General features: G+C 51.7%; 2 protein-coding genes across 5 annotated transcripts in view; one reads left to right on the top strand and one right to left on the bottom strand.

Moving 5' to 3' along the window:
- Window positions 1-1,610: 1,610 nt before the first annotated feature.
- TACR2 (tachykinin receptor 2) lies at window positions 1,611-13,475 on the top strand. The gene is made up of 5 exons (XM_019954050.2): window positions 1,611-2,025; window positions 3,930-4,124; window positions 7,956-8,109; window positions 8,736-8,932; window positions 12,391-13,475. Exons 1-5 carry the CDS (start codon window positions 1,634-1,636, stop codon window positions 12,605-12,607), a joined length of 1,155 nt encoding a protein of 384 aa, XP_019809609.1. The 5' UTR covers window positions 1,611-1,633; the 3' UTR covers window positions 12,608-13,475.
- A 1,312-nt stretch (window positions 13,476-14,787) lies between these two features.
- The window catches only part of HK1 (hexokinase 1), a 131,828-nt gene continuing 122,468 nt past the window's right edge, over window positions 14,788-24,147 (bottom strand). For all 4 annotated transcript variants that reach the window (XM_070781822.1, XM_070781821.1, XM_070781823.1 and 1 more), the window contains 4 exons: window positions 22,904-23,087; window positions 20,673-20,828; window positions 17,270-17,503; window positions 14,788-15,673 (listed from right to left, as the gene is read on the bottom strand). In XM_070781822.1, coding sequence (XP_070637923.1) covers window positions 15,529-15,673; window positions 17,270-17,503; window positions 20,673-20,828; window positions 22,904-23,087 — 719 coding nt within the window. In that variant the 3' untranslated portion in view covers window positions 14,788-15,528. The remainder of the gene's footprint in view (window positions 15,674-17,269; window positions 17,504-20,672; window positions 20,829-22,903; window positions 23,088-24,147) is intronic.

Below are 24,147 nucleotides of genomic sequence, written 5' to 3'. Positions count from 1 at the left end.
TTCCAAACAGAGGCTGGTGGCCCAATCCAGACAGGGAACAGGCCTCCCTCTGCCCCGTGGCCTGGCCAGGGTGGGAGCCATTGTGTCCTAAGCTGACTCTGGGAGGGCAGGAGGCCCAGGGTCCTACAGTATACACACCCACAAGAAGAGTAGGGGTCCCCGGAAGCTGGCTGGAGTCCAAGGAGACAGCACACCCTTGGCACAGCAGGGCTGCCAGTGCTGGTGACTGAGAACCCTCCAAGCGTTAAGGAGGGACATGCCCTGCCCTTCTGAGGCTGCTGGGTCTTGATGGTCTACACCCCCACAGGTGTGCACAGGTGCACAAATGTGCATGCGTTTACACATGCCAGTCACATACACATACAGTCACTCAGACACAGCAGCCTCAGGCCGTGCCCGACACATCACACAGTCAGTGCCCAAGAGTGGAGTCTGCGGGCCGCCCCTCGGGGTTTTCTGGAGCTCACAGGAGAGGCGGTGACCCCTGTCCTTGTCCTAAGACAGTGGTTCTCAAAGTGAGGTCCCTGGGCCAGCAGCATTAACATCACCCGAGAACGTGTTGGACATGCTTTGGGTTCCGTCTTGGTCACAGAGCCCTGAGCAGGCCCGGGGGCCTCCCACAGGACTGCGACTCCTTGTCACGCCTTTTATGTGTCAGCTCCTGTGCTAATCAGACTTAACACACACCATCTCATTTAAAACTCACCAACACACTGTGAGATGCATGCTGTATGGTTCCTATTTTTTTCAGATGGGAACTGAAGTTCGGAAAGGTTTAGGAGTCCTTGCCTGGAGTCCCCGAGGCTCCCAAGCCCATGCCCCTAGTCACATTCTAGATGTAGCTCCGGCCCCACTGAATGTAAACACCCTACTGAGGACTGTGCCCTCCATGCCAGGCCCCACCCCTGCCACCCCCTCAACTTTCCCTGGGTCTCTCCCTGCCTCAGCAGCCAGTCCTAAATCTTTCCTCAAGAGATGAAGCCTGGCCATCCACGCAGGAGGTGGGACGAAGGGCGGAGGCAAAGCCCCAGCTCGTGAGAAGACAGCACCTCTGCCAAGGCCCTCGTCGCCCTGCACCACACAGCCCCGCCCGGAGAGCAGCGGGAAGGCCTCCCTGCCTGCACCCCAGCGCCTGGAGAGACAGCCTGCTGCACAACTGACCTGCGGGATCCAGACAGCTGCTTTGCGCACGTCTGATCCCTAATGTCTCCTGAACCACATTAGGAGGGACCTGGGTTCGAGTTTATCACCAACTTACTACATGACCTGGGCTGGTCCCCACTTGGAATCTCTTTTTCCATTTCTGCAGTGAAGACACAGGCTGATGATTTAGAAGGATGTTTCTTAGTCTGAGACCACGTCTTGGATTCTAGATATCCACGTGACGTTGGAGAAGGCTGGCCAGGACATGGGAATCTGAAGTGCCTAGGGCTCTGGACCCGGCTGTCTGCTCAGCCTAACTCATCTCTGTTTGAGACTTGGGAGTGACCCCCCCGGCTCCCTGGACGCGCCTGGCTCGGCACCTACTCCTCCTGCTCCCCGCACTCAGAGAGGATTTGTGTGCTCCCACAGGGCACCAGGGCCTGGAGGGAGCCAAGGAGCCTTACCCCTTGTGCCAGACTCAGAGGCGGCCATGGGGGCCTGTGTCGTGATGACCGATATCAACATCTCGTCTGGCCTTGACAGCAATGCCACAGGCATCACAGCCTTCTCCATGCCCGGCTGGCAGCTGGCACTGTGGACCGCAGCCTACCTGGCCCTGGTGCTGGTGGCTGTGATGGGCAATGCCACAGTCATCTGGATCATTCTGGCCCATCAGAGGATGCGCACGGTGACCAACTACTTCATCGTCAACCTGGCCCTGGCCGACCTCTGCATGGCTGCCTTCAACGCTGCCTTCAACTTCGTCTACGCCAGCCACAACATCTGGTACTTTGGCCGTGCCTTCTGCTACTTCCAGAACCTCTTCCCCATCACAGCCATGTTCGTCAGTATCTACTCCATGACTGCCATTGCTGCTGACAGGCAAGTAGGGGCAGCGGGGTAGTGGGGCAGTTATGGGGAGCCGGTTCACTGTGTTGGCTTCAGACAGGGCTGATAACACACCCATAGTCACACAGCAAGTTAAATGTGGAACCCAGGGAATTAATTGCCTCCTAACCTGTTCATGATCCTAAACTATGCATCTGGAATAGTTTCACAGAGGACTGTGGAACTGAGACGAGAAAGGATAAGGTTAGACACGAGAAAGAACTTTGCCCTAGATGGGTGTTCAAGGCTATAGGGGAAGAACAACAGTGTTTTAGGGACCTTCTGGAGTGTTCTTCTCTGGAGTTGATGTTTGTTTTGGTTTCTTTATTTTACAAGGAAATTGCTTATATTGTTTCCTCTTCCTAGATAGATAATTTGAGGGGAAAATTAAACACTGCATGCAGTTACCACATAATTACGATGGGGCCAATTACCTCCCAGGCACTGTATCTCTGGGGCTGCAGACTGAGCCTCTGCAGGTGATAGGGGACAGGAGGGTAAAAGAGTGATCAGTCAGCAGATCTGAAAGTCACCTGAGACTTTCATTCACTCAATAAGTATCTGAGGCACTGTTCCAGGCGCTGGGAAATATACAGCAGTGGGAAAAGTGTGGTCTCATGGAACTTCCGCCTTAAAGCTCAGGTGGGGGGTGGGTAGTATGGACTGTAGAGGGCAGAGTGGAGCCAGGAGTCCAGACAGGCAGGAGGCGGTTGACTAGGTAACTCAGGGGAGGGAAGACGGTGGCTCGGGTCAGGATGGTAATAATGGAGACGCGTCCATTCATTTCTTCATTCATTCTTAGTCATAGGAAGAAATTCCCCCCGTGCCCACTATGTACAGACACTGTTCTGCACATTCAGGTAAAAACAGATAAAGATGCCTGCCCTGGTGAAAACTTAAATAGAAATACAAGACTAAATAAATTATACATTGTATTTTGAGGTCATGAGGGCTATGGGAAAATATTAGGAAGGGGATAGGGGATTCGATGGAGAAGGCAATGGCACCCCACTCCAGTACTCTTGCCTGGAAAATCCCATGGACAGAGGAGCCTGGTAGGCTGCAGTCCATGGGGTCGCTAGGAGTTGGACACAACTGAGCGACTTTACTTTCACTTTTCACTTTCATGCATTGGAGAAGGAAATAGCAACCCACTCCAGTGTTCTTGCCTGGTGAATCACAGGGACGGGGGAGCCTGGTGGGCTGCCGTCTATGGGGTCGCACAGAGTCGGATAGGACTGAAGCGACTTAGCAGCAGCAGCAGGGGATTCGAAGCGCTAGGGTTTGTGTTTTGGGGTGGGGCAGGTAGTATATCAGATATCATGTCAGGATCAGCGAAAGGGTGGGCTTTGAGCTTTGTCTTATTGTCCTGGCCATGTCTCAAGGTTCAGATTAATCCCAGGGAGGAAGGCTGGGGGGGTCATCTAGGACCAAGGTCATTTCTGCATATGTAGAGCACTTCCTTCACTGCAGATTGCTGGTAGGCAGCTGCTTTGGGCTTTGTGCAGAAGAACTTCGGGCTCTGTTAAAGTTTCTGAACAGAAGAGAGGCTGAGCTGCTGAGGAACTCGGCAGGGCGGAGCTGCAGGACAATGCCCCAGATGGACTTCTGGTGTGGCCACACTGCCCTCTTGTGGCCTTCTGAGAGTATGTCCACGCTCAGAAGGAGGCGATGAGGTGGACAGAGGTTTAGGGCGCTAGTGTGCCACGTGTCTACAAGACAGTCACCAGTTCAGCAGCTCTCTGCAGGTCACCAGCAGGGTGTGGGGAATAGGACGGGAGAGTGTGGGCCTGGAGTGGGAAGAGGAGGTGCAGACTGGTCTGAAGGGCGTGCACCGCTCACACCGGTGCAGACTGGTCTCAAGGGTGTGCACCGCTCACACCGCCCTCTGCTCACAGGTACATGGCCATCGTCCACCCCTTCCAGCCCCGGCTCTCAGCTCCTGGCACCAGAGCGGTCATTGCTGGCATCTGGCTGGTGGCCCTGGCCCTCGCCTTCCCCCAGTGCTTCTATTCCACCATCACCACGGATGAGGGTGCCACCAAGTGCGTGGTGGCCTGGCCTGAAGACAGCGGTGGCAAGATGCTCCTTTTGTAAGGCCTGGGGATGGGGGAACATGGTGTGTGCACATGTGCCTGTGTGCGCGTGCATGCACATTCATGGTGTACACGTGTGCAGTGTGTAAGTGTGAGTGCACAGGTATCTGAGTGAACTGGGGATAATGTGAGCACAGGATCAACTTAGCACTCAGTAAATGTCAGGTCTGGTCTAAGCACTTTACATACATGGACTCATTTAATTCTCACAACAGTATGAGTATGTATTATTATTATTTCCATTTCTCAGATGAGGAAACCAAAGCACTAAAAAAACTAAGGGCCTAGGACCACACAGCTATTAGGTGGTAAATCAAGGATTTAAATTCAGGCAGTCCTGCTTCAGAGTCCAATCTCGTCAACACTCTTGCTTAAATAAGGGGGTAGCAGGGTACTGAGGCAGAAAGAAAGGGCAGATGATGGAGTCTGGGATGTTTTCAGGAGAAGCCTGGAGATAGCCTTGAGATGAGGCAGGCACCATTGGCTAAGGGATGGGGGCAGAAAGCAGAACTCAGACACGGTGCAGCTGCTGTGTGACCCTGGATAAGTCCTTTTCTTTTCTGGGCCTCAGTTTGCCTAGTTCTCATGTGGCTCTGTCATCCCCAAGAACCTTGGAAATTCAAAATTGAGGATAAAGAATCGGTTGAGGTTCTGGGGACAGTATTCGGGTTGGAATCCTGCTCTGTCCCCTGCTGGCTCAAGGATCCTTTGAGTCACTTAACCTCTCTGAGCCTTTGGCTCTTTCTCTCTCAAAGGAGATTCGCAAGAGAACCTTGCTCAGGGGTTGTTGTGAGGCACTGCAGCAGAACCTGTGCCCAGTATGTGGTCGTTTAAACCGGAGCAAACGAAAACAAACCCGTCAGACTTAGTCCAAGAAAAGCCTGGCTGCCGCAAGTATAAGGCTGTACACACTCTGAGCCCAGAGCCGCCAGATCTCGGCAACAATTCAGGCCCCTCCCCGCCCCCTGTCTCCCGACGCCGGCCCCTACCTCTCCTCCAGTCCCGAGCACTGGCCAGAAGGCGCCGTTCCTCTGAGAAGCCTGTTTCTGCGGACTGCTGTGTTTCGAGGTCAGGCCCTGCCATGGGTCTTTGCCCTCACCCTGTACCCTCACGTTCTCAGGATTCAGTGCTTCGTCGGCGGTGTCCATGTAGGGACTCGCCCCTCTTCCTGGCTCAGGGAAGGGATGGGAGCAGAACATTTCGAGACTGGCCACTGGGGGGCGATGTTTTTCCACCTTCAGTTCAGTTCAATTCAGCCGCTCGGTCGTGTCCGAATCTGCGACCCCATGAATCGCAGCAGGCCAGGCCTCCCTGTCCATCACCAACTCCCCGGAGTTCACTCAAACTCACGTCCCATCGAGTCCGTGATGCCATCCAGCCATCTCATCCTCTGTCGTCCCCTTCTCCTCCTGCCCCCAATCCCTCCCACCATCAGGGTCTTTTCCAGTGAGTCAACTCTTCACATGAGGTGGCCAAAGTATTGGAGTTTCAGCTTTAGCATCAGTCCTTCCAATGAACACGCAGGCTGATCTCCTTCAGGATGGACTGGTTGGACCTCCTTGCAGTCCAAGGGACTCTCAAGAGTCTTCTCCAACACCACAGTTCAAAAGCATCAATTCTTCAGTGCTCAGCTTTCTTCACAGTCCAACTCTCACATCCATACATGACCACTGGAAAAACCATAGCCTTGACTAGACAGACCTTTTTCCACCTTAACATGGAGCTTTTCTCCTGGAGGCACGGAGTGGTGAGAACTCAAGGTACCAACCACCAGTTTTCTGGGGTGGGTGATTTGTGACCCTGATTCAGACAACGGCAGAAAGCAAGAGGGCAGAGGTGGGCTAGGAGGGTATACTTTGGTGATACTTCGAATTCTGAGAGGATTTGGGCGAAAGCTTGGTTTCTTGTGTGTGAGAATTTATTATTCATTCTTGGGTTAGGGAGCTTCTGAGATTTAGACTGGGGGCTCCATCCTTACAGGCTCACATTCTGTGTGTATGGATCTGATAAAATGACAGATGCCCTCTCCAGGAAAATGCACATACACTTTCAAAATCAAAATGCCAAAAAAAAAGGCAGTCTCAGGTGTGAGAGAAGCCATTCCTGATAATGGCAGGCCCTAGAAGATGGTCCCCAAAGCTCCTTGGCTCTCCCTTCTGGTGGGAACTTAGCCCAGAGTGAATCCCCATCCTGCACCGACCCAAAAAAGAATGAGGCACCAAAGGGGCATCACTCATACTCGGGAAGCATGATGGAGATGATCTCCATGCTTTACAAACGGGGAAACTGAGACTGAAGGAGAGATCTGATTGCCCAAGGTCATGCTTTAAATTAGAGGCTGGACAAGAACCCAGGTCTTCTGACTCCTCAGGGCTCATTCTCAGTGAAAGGGAAATCATTTAGGTGTTAAGTCTGTAGAGCTGTTTCACATGACACAGACTTCCTGTGCCTCTCCGAGCCTCGGTTCCTCGATCTGGACACTGAGGCAGATGGCGCAGCTGATCCTCAAGGTCCATCTGTGACCTCACAATCAAAGGTGACAGGGCCTGGCACTCACTGCTCCTCCTCTCCTTATCTGCTCCACAGGAGGACAGATGGGGATCAGGGTGTCTAGGAGGCGCCAGACATGTTGTAAGTAGAAAGTCAAATTCTAAACTCAGGTTTTAGGGAAGGTATTTAGGGAAGAACCCGTCTACTCTCCTCCCTCCAGGTGGCAGCACCTCTTGAAAGGGGCCCAGAAAGGCTGGCACTTGCGGAGAAGTGGCTTGGGAACACCTCAGTTTTCCTAGAAGAAGGTCACATGACAGGGCCAGGGGGCTCGGGTCCATTCACCAAATGCTGCTGCCTGGGTCTTGTTGGAGCGTGACTGCAGCATCACTCAGAAACCAGAAGGGGCAGCAGGCATGTCCTTTACCCCAAAGGAGATAAAAGGGCCTCAACACAGCCCGGGTGTCCTCCACGGGGACTGGATGAGCACCGTCAGTGGTGTTCCAGGCCACTTGCTCACAGCAGAAATTGTGTCTGCTGATGTGAGCTGTGTTTCCAACAATGCTCACAGTCAGGAAGAGGTGATCCGATAGCTTGAACCGTGTGGCCCGTCTTCACTGCCCCATTCCCTGGTAGGGATGCTGGTGCAGGATAGAAAAGTATCAACTCCAGGAAATCTATTTAGACAGACAGATGCAGATATAGATGATATACATAATCTAATACCTGTGTATATACACACATATAATGCATGATTCTGGAAGAAAATATTCCAAATCGTTAATAGTGGTGGGGGTGGGATATGTAATTTTACTTCCTCTTTTGTGCTTAATGGGGCTTCCCTGATAGCTCAGCTGGTGAAGAATCTGCCTGCAGTGCAGGAGACCCCAGTTCGATTCCTGAGTTGGGAAGATCCCCTAGAGAAGGGAAAGGCTACCCACTCCAGTATTCTGGCCTAAAGAATTCCATGGACTGTATAGTCCACGAGGTCGCAACGAGTCGGACACGATTGAGCCACTTTCATTTGTGCTTAATGTCATTATAAATTTTTAAAAAATGTATTGGTTAACATTTTCATTCCTGTTTATTTCCTCGTTTGATAACTTGTCTGCCACTTGGAAGGATTCCGAGCTTACACTGGTGTCCCTTTTGCGGCAGGGGAAGCCCTCGCTGGGCACATATGCTAGTTGATTTGCCTTAAAAAAAAAAAAAAAAAAATTAAACCAAGGTCTTGGGAGGCGGCCCCGGGGTGGCCTGCCAGGAAAACTCAGGGGCACCGCAAGGCCTGGGGACTGAGCTCTGGCAGTCGCCAGGTGCCCAGGCCCTTGACTCTCCCTCCAGGTACCACCTCGTAGTGATCGCCCTCATTTACTTCCTGCCTCTCGTGGTGATGTTCGTCGCCTACAGTGTCATCGGACTCACGCTCTGGAGACGCTCTGTCCCGGGGCACCAGGCTCATGGTGCCAACTTGCGCCACCTGCAGGCCAAGAAGAAGGTGAGCTCCGGGGGCGGAGGGGACGGGGTCGGGGCGGGGCCGGAAGTTTGGCCCCGCCTCGGTATCGGCCATTCCGGGCCCACCCCAGAAAGGGCGCCGCGGAGTATAGACTTCGCAGGTACCTTGCGTTTTCCCAAGTCTCAGGCCAGAGCCTTCATTCCTGCTTCCCCAGGCCGGCCGACTTGCCTTTGGTCTTTGGGTTGTGACAGACACAGATTGCAGCGAGTGGGGGTCTTGCGGACCCATAGCTGGCAGGGTCTCTCCTAAGGATGGGGTTAGGAGCGAGAGCTCATCCACTCTCCAGAGAGGGGAGCTGCTTTGCTCAAAGAAGGATCCAAGACGCTTTTTAGAGAAGGTGGCATTGAACTGGGCTTTGAGGAGTGAGGACTAAGAAGAAAAGACAGCAGTGTGAGCCTAGAGACCAGCCTGAGCAAAAACTGGGTAGAGGGCCCAGGAGTGCATGGGTAGTAGGTGTTCTGGGGGACTGAGGTTCCGGACGCAGAGGGGACCTGATTATTGAGGGCTTCTCAGGCTGGCATGAGGGGTGCCCCACCCTCACCCTCAGGAAGACTGGTGGGTCTTGGGGCATCCGGGCTGAGGAGTGACCTGAGTGTCTTCTGGACCAGTTCGTGAAGACCATGGTGCTGGTGGTGGTGACGTTTGCCATCTGCTGGCTGCCCTACCACCTCTACTTCATCCTGGGCACCTTCCAGGAGGACATCTACTGCCACAAGTTCATCCAGCAGGTCTACCTGGCGCTCTTCTGGCTGGCCATGAGCTCCACCATGTACAATCCCATCATTTACTGCTGCCTCAACCACAGGTGAGCCCTCATCCCAGCCCCTCTCCTCAGCCTGGTTCCATCTGGGCCCCCCTGCACAGCTTCACCACCCCCATGGGATTGCCATCCTCACAGGCATCCCTGAGCATAATCCTCGCTGTCGTCTGGGCCTCGCTTGAGCCCCAACCCCTCCCCAAAGCTCTGCCCAATGCCAAGCCTACAGCTTTCACGACCGCCTGCTCCTGTTCTTTCTTCTGGGGGCTGCACCTGGACAAGGAGAAGAGACAAGGGAGGGGCAGAGAGATGGAGGGAGGGGCAGAGAGGCAGAAGGACAGCCGAGAGGGAGGAAGGAAGGAGCCAGGTAAAGGAGGGAGGGACTTGGCTACTTCCCTAGTGGTCCAGTGGTTAAGACTTTGCCTGCCAATGCAGGGGGTGTGGGTTTGATCCCTGGATGGGGAGCTAAGATCACACGTGCCTGTCGGCCAAAACAACCAAACATAAAGAAGCAATATTGTAAGAAATTCAATAAAGACAAAAAAAAAAAACAAAAACAAGGAGGGAGGTACTGATGTTTTTAAGAGCCTTCTACATTGAGGAGGCGCTGAGGACTGTCTGTGGGTGAGGACAGTGCCAGCTGCAGCAAATGAAGCACTCAGCCTGGGGCTGAGGCTGGAGGGGAAACGGGTTGCTTCCTGGAAGATCACAGGAGGGGCTTTCAGGGGCACTAGGAAATGACCTTGGCAGAGACTGCCAGGGAGGAAGGAGCCCAATTCTCACTCCCTGCTGCTCTCATACCTCTAGAGAAGTGGAGTCTCACTGAGGGGCTGGCATTTGCTCTGGAGCACGTGCACAGGTGGGAGATGCTGGGCCAGGCAGGAGCCCCAGTGCCCAGGAGTCCTTCTTGTAGAGCAGGCCACTCAGCCTCAGAACGGTGGGGCCAGGGAAGAGTCGGTGAGAGGTAAACACTGAGTCCTGGCCTTAACAAGGCAGTGATGTGGGTGACATTGACCCTGGGCCTCTTGTATCACCTTTCTGCACTGATATCCAGGCCATTCATAAGGCCAATAGAGCCTTTGTTGCTCAGACATCCTACCCACCTGGGGCAGGCCAGAAGGAAGTGAGAGACTGACTTTTATCTTTTGAATGTTTAATAGGCGTCAGAACCCTCCATTGTCTCCTTACAGGCAAGTATACCCCATGGACTGTAGCCCACCAGGCCCCTCTGTCCATGGAATTCTCCAGGCAAGAATACTAGAGTGGGTTGCCATTCCCTTCTCCAGGGAGAAACCTGCCTCTCCTGCATTGCAGGTAGATTCTTTACCATCTGAGCCACCAGGGCTACCCATGTAATGGGATGGAGGTGTTATCCCCATTTTACAGATAAAGAAACTGAGTCTCAGAAAGGAAGACTCTCCTAAACTCATACAACAAGAATTCCATGTGTTTCCAAGGTCTGTAATCTCATCCCCACATCACACATTTTTCTCTCATGCAGTTGTAGAAGTGAGAACTTAGAGACAGGGACTGTCACATCAGGGAGGGCCCCCAGCCTTCTGTGTCTGTGCCCTGCTACCCAGTGACAGTCCGTGGGAGTCAACACCCCACGGCTCTATGAGTTCCTGAAACAACCTCTGATCTTTCAGTATTTGAAGACACTGGCTCTGCAGTAGGACTGTTCCTCCTGGTGCCATCTTCTTTTCTCCAGAAAATAATCTCCAGTGGCTCTGTGTGCCAGCACTGTTCCAGGCCCTTTGGGATACGCTGGTGAACAAAAACAGTGATCCCTTTCCTCAGGGAGCTGACCTTCTTGGGGAGCAGGTGGAGATAGACAATAAGCAAACCTATGAGTGAACTCCAGGAGTTGGTGATGGACAGGGAGGCCTGACGTGCTGCGATTCATGGGGTCGCAAAGAGTCGGACACGACTGAGCGACTGAACTGAACTGAATGAGTCAATGAGCCACAGTGTGTATTAGGTGATAAATCCTATAGAAAAAAAGAGAACTGGGTAAGGGAGGACAGGAAGTAATGGGGGAAGTAATGGGCATAAAGGTTGCAATTTTACAGGATGGTCAGGGTAGGCCTTATTGAAGGGCCTCAGGGTAGGCCTTACTGAGGGGCCTTTTGAGCACATTTGAGGACTGAGTGGGCCCTGGTAGCTGTCTGGATAAGAGTTCCAGGCAGAGGGAACACCCAAGGCAAGGGGGAGAAGCAGGGAGAGGATTAGGCAGTTGCAGTAATCCCAGCAGGCAAGAGATGGTTGGTTTAGATGCATGAGAAGTGGTCAGAACCTGGAGATTGCTAAGGTAGAGTCAACAGACTTTGATGGAGAGGAAGTCAAGGATGACTCCAGGTTCTTGGGTGGTCAGTTTTCAGGAATTGAGATGAGGACGACTGTCAGGGACATGGGGGGAAGAGGATAGGGAGCTCAGGTTGGGACATGCTGAGTGTAGGTATAAGGGACAGTGGCCATGAAGCTCCCATAATAAAGGCATTTATTGGGCTGCACCGTGGAATCTCTAGAGCTACAGGGGGAGGAACCAACGTCAGGTCCGCGCTTCTGCAACACAGAAGCTTGCCTCTCCTGGGAACAGACCACTCACTCAGTTGTCTGCCTCTCTGCACCACACAGGGCCTCATTTATTTCTGCTGCTGACAGGACAGTGTCTACCTTCTGCCAGCTCTGTCTCACTTTTTCTACTCACTCTCTCCTTCCTCTGATCTCTCGTTTACATGGGGACCCTCTGTGCTGCCATGGGGAAAGCTCACTTATTTTTTAAGCAAATGTCCCCAAACTTAGTAGGTCCATGTGCATATTTCCTTTCAAAGCAGTCCCCTTGGAGAGCATCCTTATTGCAGCCAACATTGCCAAAGCCCCAATTTCTTAAGATTGCTCTTTGCATACTCCTTTAGAAGCCAATTAACAAATCAAACAAGAAAATCTGTTGTGTTATAATTGTACTTGGTTTGTTTTTGTTTGTTTGTAACAAATGGTCTTGTCCAGCTTAATCACCCACTTCAAACTTGGACTTGGCTCCAGATTACTTCTGGCTGTTTCCAAAACTCCAACCCACTAAAGAATGTGTCTCTGAGCTCTTTTTTAAAAATTCTTTATTTTTGGCTGCCCTGGGTCTTTCGCTGCGCACCGGCTTTTCTCTAGGTGCGGTGCGCAGGCGTCTCATTTCAGTGGCTTCTCTTGTGGAGCACAGGCTCTAGGCGCTCGGGATTCAGTAGTTGTGGTCACGGGCTTAGCTGCACGGGCACGTGAGGTCTTAGTTCCTGGACCAGGGATCGAATCCTCATCCCCTGCATCAGCAGGAGGATTCTCAACCACTGGACCACCAGGGAAGTCCTCCAGAGACCCTGAGCTCTTACGAGTGAATTTCCGAAGCAACTTTACTCTGGAGGGGAGATCGGCTCCTGGAGGTGGGGCAGCCACAGGGCAGTTCCCATAACTGTTGGCCTCACTCCATTTCTCAAGATGACCCCTCCACCCCTCAGGTTTCGCTCTGGATTCCGGCTTGCTTTCCGTTGCTGTCCATGGGTCACGCCAACCGAGGAGGACAAGATGGAGCTGACCTACACTCCATCCCTCTCCACGAGGGTCAACAGGTGTCACACTAAAGAGATTTTTTTCATGTCTGGGGATGTGGCCCCCTCTGAGGCTGTCAACGGGCAGGCTGAAAGCCCCCAGGCTGGAGTGTCTACTGAACCCTAAAGCCTAGTGCCTGGCTGCAGGGAGAGGCTCCGCACCCTTGAGAAGTAGCCAGTCGAAAGGACCACCTCTGAAAGTCTGGCCCGTGCCTCACCCTTCAGTACATCAATGGAAAGACAAGATGGGGCCAGGAACTCTGCAGTGGGTCCTGCCTCTCCCAGCCAGCCCCTCAGACAGTGCTTCAGGGGATCCAATAATTCAAAGAAGACAGGGTGAGCTAACACTTACCTAATCCAGGAGTTGCAAGGTCGAATGCCTTCCTGGGGCATACAACATAGAGTAAATTGAACCCAGTATGAAAGAAAAATTGTAGATATATTGATAAAAGATAACTGACTTCCAGTGTTGGGGCAATAGGGAATGGTGGGGACTGGCAAACTGGAGGGCATAGGAATCCAAAGGGGAGAGTAGCTGATCAGCTCTGGGCAAATGCTGCCATGTGACTGATCCTCTACATCTTTCAAGAGAAGCCAGAAATCCAAATTTGTGAAACTTCCAGAATTGTTAAATTTGGCTCACATTTTTATAAATGTTGTGCGAACCAAACAAAACACACCCGTGGGCAGTACTCAACCATGACACTGATTTATTATCAGGATAAAGACAAAGGAAAGAAGCTGCTTAATTCTGCAAAGCCCCTAACCTGTGAGCCAATCCAGGGCTTCTCTGCTTTAGCATCTAAGAACCCAGGTCTACCCCAGGGGAGATGGTGGTTAAGGGTCAAAAGAAGCCTCAGCTGGGTGGTCTCAAGACAATGACCTTCACATTGCCATCCTCTTTCAGTTGCAAAACTACTTTGCAGGGAGGCTGAGGATGATGGGAGAGATGCCTATAAATTAGCAAGTCCAATACATGTTAAGTGCTTCATAAACAGCGTGTGTGCTCAGTCACTATGTCATGTCCAACTCTCTGTGACCCCATGGACTCTAGCCCACCAGGCTCCTGTCCATGGGATTCTCCGGGCAAGAATACTGGAGTGGGTTGCCATGTCTTCCTCCAGGGGATCTTCCCGACCCAGGGATCAAACCTGTGTCTCCTGCATTGACACGCAGATTCTTTACCACTGAGTCACCTGGGAAGCCCTCATAAACAGCAGCCGTGACTTTCATTACTACCAGGGCAGCCGTCTGACATGAATGCCTCTGCGAGTCAGCAACACAGCCGTCACCCTTACTTCCGCTCAAGAGGCTGGCAGGCAGAGAACACCAACCGTTCCATCCCCTAGAAAGCTCCAGGCCCAGCCAGGTCCACACCTCACCCTGCTTGCTGACTCACCTTTCCTGCCTCGGGCCCTTCCAGAAGAACCACATAATGCTGTAAATGCACACCTAGAGTTTAATGTTACCTGTGTTCTCCACAAAATCACTGTGCCGTAGGCGCTGGCAGTGCCAATAAAGGGACCCTGGTCTCACAAAACAAAGTGAACACGCAGTCAGTCCTGGGGAAGACCTTGCAGAGGTGTGACATGGCACTGCAATCACAGGGCACCAGAATGTGGACTGATGTGGGGTCCACTGACAAGCTTGGGGGGAGGAATCCAAAATGGCAGCCACAGAGTGGAACAGTACCCTCGAGGCTGAGGTGGGGCAGGGATGGAAGGGTTGGGCAAGGGCCAGTTTCCCATAGAAGGGGTTAATTTTCAATGGGGGTGTGTGTGGGGTGGGGGTGGGGAGAGCACCACAACCCTGCTACCCAGGGCTGCTGCAAGGCTTCATCTACTTGGGCAGGGGGTCTCTTCTTCTGTTGGCCTGGAGTTGGTGGACAGGATGATGAAGGCAGGACCTGCTCGGGAACAGCGGGAGCAGCGGGGCCAGTGTTGCCCCGTCCTCTCGGGAAACCCAAACAGCCCCTGCAAGCCAAGCTTCTACTTTGTTCCAACTACGGGTGAGGAAGACAGGCTATTGGAAGATAGAAGCCTTTACCTTCTGAAAGGGGTCAAGGTGGGAGTGCAGGAATCCCTCCCCAAGGCAGGCCCCTGGGGCTGCAGCAGGGAGCCTGGAGGGCAGGTGCTAGCAGACGCGGGGAGAGAATCCTTGAGCCAAAAGAAGGCTGAAGGCTGAAGAACACAGCCTTCATTTCAAACTGCCCCCGACCCAGAAGGCCACAAAACCCCCCAGGGTTTGGTTTTTGCCACATCCCCCAATATCCTCCCCACTCCCCAGTCATTAAGCATCACTCGGGTCTTTGAATTGGTACAAAGTTTACTAGGTCATACAACATGGCTCACAAAAGCGATGGGTAATTCCAATGAGCGTACTGTTTCTTGATTGGTTCCTTTTACCCGAATGGAGACAAGACACTTGCCCGCAGGACTGCCCACCTCCCCTCCCCAAGACAGACAGAAGGCAAGACTGTCACACTGTGGCTATGACCAGTTCCACGGACACATAATTCAGTGGCATTGCCATGCCCAGCTGGGACACCAGCCAGCAGCGGGTGCGGGGCCGGGAGGAAGTGGCGGCCACTGCACCCATGGGAGGAGAAGTCCCGGCAGTGTCTGCTGGTGATAATACATTGCACATGGGGGACGGGTCCCCAGGGACGGGCAGCGGAGGCCCTTAAGGCCTGTCAGATAGTGTGACTTTTCATCTTGGGCCAATAAATAACTGTTGGACGAATGCATAAATTAGAAACGGACGCCACTAAACTTCACACGTGGGGAACGTACGACCGGGTTGAAATCAAATCATGCAGAGTGGTAGGGCAGGTGAGGAGGGACCTGGAGGGCAGGGAGATTATCAACAGCACACACTCTATTTTGTACCCTACGTTACGCGCCGTTAGTGGGCTTCTGGTTTCCTCCCTGTGGTGGTGCAGGCGGGCTCTGGTGCCGGCGTCTCCCAGCACAGCTCGCTGGGCAAAATAAGGGGTCACTGCTTGAAGAGAGAAGTGCTGGAAGGGCAGCAGGCTGGGGGTCAGGACTCTTAGCTGCTCATTTCTTGCCGGAGCCGAACGCCCACCGCTGTGATGAGGGCGGCTCCCTTGCCGCTGCCGTCTTCAGATAAGAGGAAGGACACATTACACTTTGGTGACAGTTCCTTCACGGTTTGGTGCATGATTCTGGAGAAGCTGAAAAGGACGAAAAATAGAGATGGGTTGGTAGAGGAATAGGAGAGATGCCGGACCCACCTGAAGATGCTGAAGCAGCCAAAGGGAAGGAGGGAAGTGAGGAAGGAGGGGGGTGGGGCTGCCCTGAAGCAGCAGAGACTTATTGAGAATGGCTGGGAGGCAAGCAGGTTTACTGCCAACCTAATTACAATTTGCAGCAGGGAGACACGATGGAGAATCCCAAACGAGCTCCTCTGGACAGCTCCTGAGGGCAACGCCATGAGTAACACACCCAGACAGCTCCCATCCTCGGAGCCTGAGGAGCTGAGAGGACCGAAATCCAAGAGGGGGGTGTCGAGACCTGGGCGTGGACCACTGAGGCGCGCCAGGCCGGGTCAGGTGTTAGCTCAGCAGGCTTCATGGAAACAAACATCACCCATCCCTAGCTTGCAGCCCTCTGAGACCCCAGCCCATCAGCACCTGAAGCTGAGAGGGAGCCTTCCTTTCCACCCCCAAGTGAAGCACAATCTCTAAATGAGAAGCGACTCTGGATTCTTGCATTTTGTGCTGCAAATGAGATAGGGCCAGGCTGAGAATGCTCAGGGCAGCGGGGCTCCTAGAGGTAATACTGCTTGCCCTCTGCTGAGTATCTCCTAGGTGTCCCACACTTGATATACGTAATGTCCAGTCTGCCAATGGTTATTATCCCGCAAAGAAGAGGAGACTTGACAGAGATGAAGGAATTGAGCACAGCTTCTAAAGGGTGCTGTCAGGATTAAATCCAAGCCTGTCCACGTTGGGCTCCAGAGACTAGCTCTAAACACAGTGACAAGGAGAACAGTGACAAAGGTGAAGAAATGGAGCCAGACAGCCTGTCCCATCCCAAGCCACGGCCGTGAGGTAAGCGGGCACTGTCCACGCTGAGTTGGGTATGCCTGCTTTAAAGTAGGGTGACATTATGGCTCGTTTACTGGGGAATGGTCCCATTGTAATTATTAGTAGCCCTCTCTCAACTGGCCAAAGTACCTCTGTTTCGACAATAATAAGGTCACTCCATTCGTAAGAGCCCAGCTTTGAGACATGCGGCGGGTCAAAGAGCAGATGGGCCCACCCATTCTCCTCCAGCATGGGATGTGGGACACCGGGCCCAAAGGAGGTTGATCCCGCCCGCCTCCGTGCTCCAAAGCCCAGGGCCACGATTGCTCCTGCCTTCCAAGGCTCTTGACAGACTGATGTAGCAGAACAAGACAGTGGGTCCTCTCCCTTTCCTTCACTCCCTCTCCTGGCTTCTAAGAAACAGCTTCTCCCCCAGGCTGATGGGTAAGCCCGCGCCCACCTGTTCCTGCTTTCCTGCTCCCCGCCCAGGATACAAGGGGCCCGGGAGGAGCAGCAAGCAGGAAATGTCAGGACCACGGGGTGAACTGGCCAAGTGAAGCCACTTCTCCGCCCTGCGCCCGCCTCCTCATGCCAAACAAGCCCCGCTCCGACCGCACAGCCTGCAGGCCGGCTGTGTTCCTGGTGAGGAGTTTTACTGGAGGGCGGGAAATCACATCCTGGTGTCCCGGAACCAAAAGGGGCTTCGCCCACGCGCCCGCCACCAATGGAAGCCCCACTCACTGCGGATGAAGCTTGTAGAGCGTCCCGTCCACGCCCACAGTCACGTTGAGGCGGTCCAGCCCCCTGTTTTCGCGGATCTTATCCACCACAGCAGCCATGCCTGCGCCACACAGCTGCGCCGCCCTCTTGGACACCACCCCACACACGGTCTTCACGAGGATACTGTCGTCGCACGTGCTGTTCAGGCCCAGCTGCTGGAGGATGGCCCGGACCTGCAGCAGCGCTAATCGGTCGCTGTGGGGGACGAAAGTCAGGAGGCCGGATGAAAAGGAACCCGCTGGAGAGCAGCAGGGGCCAGCCCCCAAAAACTGAGCTTATCCACGAAAAGGGTTATGGGGCTTTCTCTTCCCTTCAAAATAATATTTTTTTTAATGACCCTCCAAGTATTACAAGTTAAGTTGTAGAAAAACTGGCAACTCTAGAAAAATTGGAAAATTAAAACTCTACAGCCCCAACACTGGGGGAAAATACTATTAAGGTTTAAATATATTTCCTTCCAATCTGTTTTTCTGGAATATCATTAAACTGCATTTGTTCTGTATATAAATAGGCTTGTCATTTATTTATGTTTAAATTTTTATTTTTACTGGAGTATAGTTGATAAATGGGCTTCCCTTGTGGCTCAGCTGGTAAAGAATCCACCCACAATGCAGGAAACCTGGGTTCAATCCCTGGATTGGGAAGATCCCCTGGTGAAGGGAAAGGCTACCCACTCCAGCATTCTGGCCTGGAGAATTCCATGGACTGGACAGTCCATGGGGTCACAAAAGGTCAGACATGATGAGTGACTTTCACTTTCACAGAGTTGATAATAATATTGTGGGCTTGCCCTTTATATATGGTTTTCTTTCTTGCTTTTTTCTTTCTTCATATATCTGAGGGAGTTCCTACCTCCTTATCCAAGACCAGGATTGAAAAAGGCTGCCATAGTAGTTCATTCTGGGAATGACCATAATTTATTTAGAGAAATTTAACTTGAAATTTTTTGCTACACTCTGATGACATTCCTGTTTATAAGTCTTTGTGTGCAACTCAGATTTTTCCTTTAGGATACATTTCTGGGTCAAAGGGCTTTTGACCCAGAAGGCAAGTGCCTTTCTGAAAGTTGACTCTTGGTCTCCTGGGATATTTGTCTCTTCATGAAATTGAAAGAGTTGACAATGAAACAGTGACGATGACGACAACAGTGACAAGAGCAGTGAGCCTTTTTTGAGGACTCACTATGTGACAGGTGTTTACATACATCACTTCATTCCTCTTCCTAACAGCCAACTGATCCACATTTGACTGTTCCCATTTTAAAGATGTGGCAATTGAGGCTGGAGGAGATTGAGTAACTCACCCAGAGCTCACAGCCAGTGACGTAGAGCAGGTCTCAGGACCAGAACTACCAAAGCTCTCACCCACCATGCCATATCTTGTCATATAGAATGCAGATGTTTTCTTTCTTTGGTTTGCTGTTTTGTCTTTTAAGCTTAATGATTGATATTGTTTTTAACTTACAGAAACCATGAGGCTAAAATTTGCAATTTTCTCTTTATTATTTCTCCCTTTGATATGACACTTGAAAAGACCTTCCCCAGCACTTCACACCCATCAGGATGGCTCTTATTAAAAGAAAAATAAAAACAGAAAATAAATAGTGTTGGCGAGGATATAAAGTTGGAGCCCTTGTATATACTGTTGGTGGGATGTAAAATGGTACAGCCTCTGTGGAAGAGTATAGCAGTTCCTCCAAGTAAATAAAATAATTATGTGATCCATCAATTCCACTTCTGAGTATATAACCAAAAGAATCGAAAGCCGGGATGTGATCATGTATTTGCACACTCATGTTCATAGCAGCATTATGCACAACAGCCAAAAAGTGGAAGCAACCCAAGTGTCCATGGATGGATGAATGGATAAGCAAAATGTGGTGTATACCATACAAGGAATTACTCATATTCAGCCTTAAAAAAGGAAATTCTGCTACAAATGGATGAACCTTAATGATACTATGCTAAGTGCGGTAAGCCAGATGTGAAAGGACAGAGGCTGTATGATTCCACTTACATGAAGTCACTAGAGAAGTCAAAGTCATAGACACAGAAGGTAGAACAGTGGTTGCCAGGGGCTGGGGGAGGGGGGATATGGAGAGTTAGTATTTAATGGGTACGGAATTTCAGTTTGGGAAGATGAAAAAGTTCTGGAGATGGATGGTGCAGATGGTCGAACAACAAAGTGAATGTATTTAATGCCGCTGAACTGTCTACTTCCAAAATGGTCACAATGATAAAGTTAACACTATGTGTATCTACCACAGTAAAAAGGGCTTCCCTTGTGGCTCAGCTGGTAAAGAATCCGCCTGCAATGCAGGAGACCTGGGTTTGATCCCTGGGTTGGGAAGATCCCCTGGAGAAGGGAACAGCTACCCACTCCACTATTCTGGCCTGGAGAATGCCATGGACAGATGAAAGTCGTAAAGAAGTCCACGGGGTCACAAAGAGTCAGACTCGACAGTGAAAAGTCAGACTTTTTCACTTGACCATGATAAAAAAGTATTAACAAGAAATATTCACTGATACTTTCTTCTCCTTCTTTTCTGGCTGCTATTTTCCACACCCTGGCTCATGGGTGAACTGAGAACGAAGAGAGAAGGAAGTGGGAAACTTGGTTCCCTATCATGGCCCCTCCCTCCCCTGAGACTGTGAAATGCCACCACTCTGGATGCTCAAGACCTCCAAGGTCGGGGCCTCGGGGCTGCTGTCTACAGCAGCGAGCACTTTACTGCATGGGTTCTGGGGGGCAAGGAGTTTCACCTGCAGGTTACAGACCCAGGCTTGGGGGACAGTGAGGAGCAGGCCCTGGCCCAGTGCCGCTATCATGACCATCCTAAAATGTAGGAGGCTTCTGCACAAGCGCTTTTGCTGAGCACTTTCCTACTTTCTCCCACAGTTCACTGTGCAAGATGGCGATGGTAGAGATGAAATGTTCACTCCATCTGAGAAAAACAGGAGGAAGACAGAAGCAGCTCGCTGGGACACTGTGGGTGGTGAGCCCTGAGTCCGCAGCTGCCTTTCGGAGAAGAGGGTGAGGTCAGACCAGTGGCGCTTGGCTCTTTTGGACTCGATGCTCCTTCAATTCAAATATCTGCGATGCACCTTTCCTATCCTGAAATGTAACCTATTACACACAGGACGATTTCAAACAAATCAATATAACGCCCTAACATATAGAATGAATAAAAGGGAATGATTTACAGTAAAATTATGGAACTTCAACATGCAACTGCTCAGGGTATACTACTCCAGAGAAGAAGAAAACCCTCACAAACGGCCAGAATGTCCCCTAGATTGCATACCACCCCCATCACAGCCCCCTGGCCAGGCCCACCTGTGACTTGAAGGCCCTGCCCGCTCACCTCTCGATCTGAGAGAGATACTTGGTCTGAAAGAGGCCCCGGGTCTTCAGCGGCTCAGAGATCTGCCCCCGGAAGAGGAAGCCCCTCTTGGCGAAGTCGATCAAGATGTTGCGGACAATCTCACCCAGGTACATACCGCTGATCATCTTCTCATACCTGGAATGAGAGGAGGGAGGCTGGGCATCTCTAGGAGGCCTCTGGTCTCGAGTAACCATGGGCGCCTTCCTGTGGCTCACGGGCATCACCACCCCGTGTACCCAGCCCTGTGCTCCCTGGCAGAGGCAAAGTGCAAGACCGGGAAGGACTGAGGAATCCCCAACCCTCCCAGGATCAGATGCGGTATCTACCATCGGCGCTGTTTCATCGCTGGATCATCCTCTTCCTCACCCGACTCCTTGCCTCTGCCTGGTGAAATCCCACTCAAGCTCCTAGCTCTCAGTTCAACCATCACTGCTCCAAGGGGTCTGTCCTCCCCACCTGCCTGCTCAGCTTCCAGGCACCCTCCGTTCTTCCCAACACACATGGGTCCTCGCCCTCTCAGCATCCCTGCAGTGAAAGCCTCGAGGGGACAGAGTGTGAGTACCTTGCTCAGTTTTGTGTCCCAGGGCCTAGCACAACATAGGGCTGCTCTCGGTCAAGCGCTCAATACCTAACTGCAGAACTAGCAAGCAGCTTAAAGGGATAAGAACACGGGGAATGTTTCCACTAGATTTTCCGAAGGTTTTGCCACAACCCAGGGTGCTTGTCAAGCACCCACAGAGTGACAAAGCCACACGGGCTGGAGGACCCAGGCAGCCACCACACCCCTGGGGGCCACCTGTTCTTGGGGCTTTTAATTCCTGCCCTCTCCATGCTCAAGGGCCTCAGGAAATGACAAGAGATTTAACTGCTTCCATGCACACACCCCATGTCTCAGTGTCCCTAAGCTGGGAAGACTCTCCTGGAATCTGTATACTCCAGAAGATCTGGGGTGCTCCACAGGAAAAAAAAAAAAAAAAAAACACAAGAAATAGCACAACTATCCTCAATTCTCACCTAGTCTTTCTCATTTCACCAAGGAGACATCTCCTTGGTGTGGAACAGTTTGGTGCTAATATGGCTCTAACCCCTTCCAACCCCTACACATCTCTCTCTTAACAAAGAGGGTCTTCCTGTAGAGCGCTGGTGGGCACAGTTGGTAGGACTGAAATAATGCTCTTCTTCACTATATCCATTTTATGGTAATAATACTGGTTTTTCCTCCCTCATTAAACTCAAGAATACAAGCTGATTTAAAGAAAAACATGCAGCATAGGTGGTATTTGGAAAAGACATAAATCTTGAGATTAGCTGGAGAATCACTTATGTTTGAGAGGTACTACCCTAGCTCTTCGTTCTGCTTCTGGGGACGTGACTTGACCACCCCATCTTGGCTGTGGCAGAGGATGGCCTGATACCTGGGAGCCTGAGACAAGAGATCATTTGTCTTTTTGCTGGGAAGGGGGACACTGGCATCTTGGGGAGGGTCCCTGAAACCCAAGCTGCAAAGCTCCAATAGCCACTAGGCGCTAGAGGTCTGCTGTGGGAAGGCTAAAGGGAGGCGGGCCTCAGCCTCAGCCCTGACCTGGAGCCCCCACTCCCATCCCCGCCCGCCCTGGCAACATCCTAACTTCCCTTGCCCATTAACAGCTGCAAGTCAAGGGTGTTCTGCTTCCACTAAACAAGGGAGCAGCCTGCTGACCAAGAGGTTTCTATTAGTCTATGGGGAGGAAACATAGAGCAACAGCAAGACCAGAATGTTCCAGAATAAACATGGTCACTGAGAGGACTGGTGTGACCACTGCCACCCTGTACCCAGAGGAGGCACCTGGACAGAACATCAACCTGGGCCATCTTGTACCATGTGCTACTGCTACCCCTAAGTTCTCTGTTCTCCTTGGGCCAAAAGAAAAGGTTAGGAGTTAACCTGAGGGACCACAGTCTCCAAGCTCTGTGCAAAGCCCCCTCCCACTAGAAACTTCTTTCACTGTAACAGGCAGGGGACTTCCCTGGCAGTCCAGTGGTTAGGTAGGACTCCATGCTTTCAATGCAGGGGGCCCAGGTTCAATCCCTAGTCAGAGAACTAAGATCCCACACGCTACATGACTAGGCCAAAAAATAAACAAACACAGGCAGAAACACAGCCACGTACCCTGCACCCCCGCCCCCCACCCGCCCGCCACCGTCCTGTCTCCTCCACCAGGTGGAATTACCTTTGCTTCCCAGAGTTTAGAGAAAACTCATCCACCAGTTTGTCATAGATTGTTCTGATATCATCCAGACACCCGTTGTCCCCAAAGGCACCCCACTCCATGTTGATACACATTTGTCCCTGGTTTCCTTCTAGCGTCTCGACGTTTTTCATTTCCTCCATGTAGCAGGCATTGCTGCCAGTCCCTGAAATACATAAAGTGGGGAATGAATGGCCCTTAGTGGGGAGGGGGATTGCAACCAGGCCTGGCGCTCCACTGGGGCACGCTTCTGAGATGAACATTCACTTTCCCAATGTCTTCCAGGAAAATCTCAAACTATAATGGGAAAGTTAGAGTGAAAACTGCCCAGAGCATTTGATTAACTCACTTTATACCAAGGCACCAATACTAAGAGCCTCATATGTTCACCTGCCCAAGCAGGGCTGCTGCTACTGCTGCTAAGTCGCTTCAGTCATGTCCTACCCTGTCCGACCCCATAGACGGCACCCCACCAGGCTCCTCCGTCCATGGGATTTTTCAGGCAAGAGTACTGGAGTGGGGTGCCGTTGCCTTCTCCACCAAGCAGGGCTATGCTTACTTTAATACAAGATGGTATTAGAGCAAAGGGATGCATCTTAAAAGTGGTGGAGGTTTATGCAGCATTCAGATTGAAAGGGTATTTCTCCATCTCTCTTCCCCCACCCCCCCCAACACACTGGCCACAGATACACAGACACACACACACATATGTGTATATATATATATATATATAAATGGGCTTCCCAGTGGGTAAAGAGCCTGCGTGCCAAAGCAGGAGATCAGTCAGGAAGATCCCCTGGAGGAGGGCATGGCAATCCACTCCAACATTCTTGCCTGGAGAATTCCTTGGGCAGAGAAGCCTGGCAGGCAATAGTCCATGGGGTCGCAAAGAGTAGGACACAACTGAAGCGACTTAGCACGCATGCATATATAAAATACTATTAATACATGGAGGTGTTGTCTACTATCCAGCCACTTATGTCCATATATCTTATCAAACTTGGTCATGGGCTCTGCCTGAATAAACTCTCCTGCGTGTTCTACAATGAGGCCTGTGGTTAGTTCACCGAAGGACAGCGTCCTGAGCATGTCCAGGGTACATTTCTAAAGCAATGGTTCCTCACCATTTTGGTATTACAGATCTCTGAAATTCTGATGCTTCTCCTGAGAAAGGAGCTTCCCTGGTGGTCCAGGGGCTAAGACTGTGTGCTCCCAATGCAGGGGGC

The sequence above is a fragment of the Bos indicus genome, chromosome 28 (assembly GCF_029378745.1).
Source record: "Bos indicus isolate NIAB-ARS_2022 breed Sahiwal x Tharparkar chromosome 28, NIAB-ARS_B.indTharparkar_mat_pri_1.0, whole genome shotgun sequence".
In the NCBI taxonomy this organism is placed as follows: Eukaryota; Metazoa; Chordata; class Mammalia; order Artiodactyla; family Bovidae; genus Bos; species Bos indicus.
This window is presented reverse-complemented; position numbering and strand designations above follow the sequence as displayed.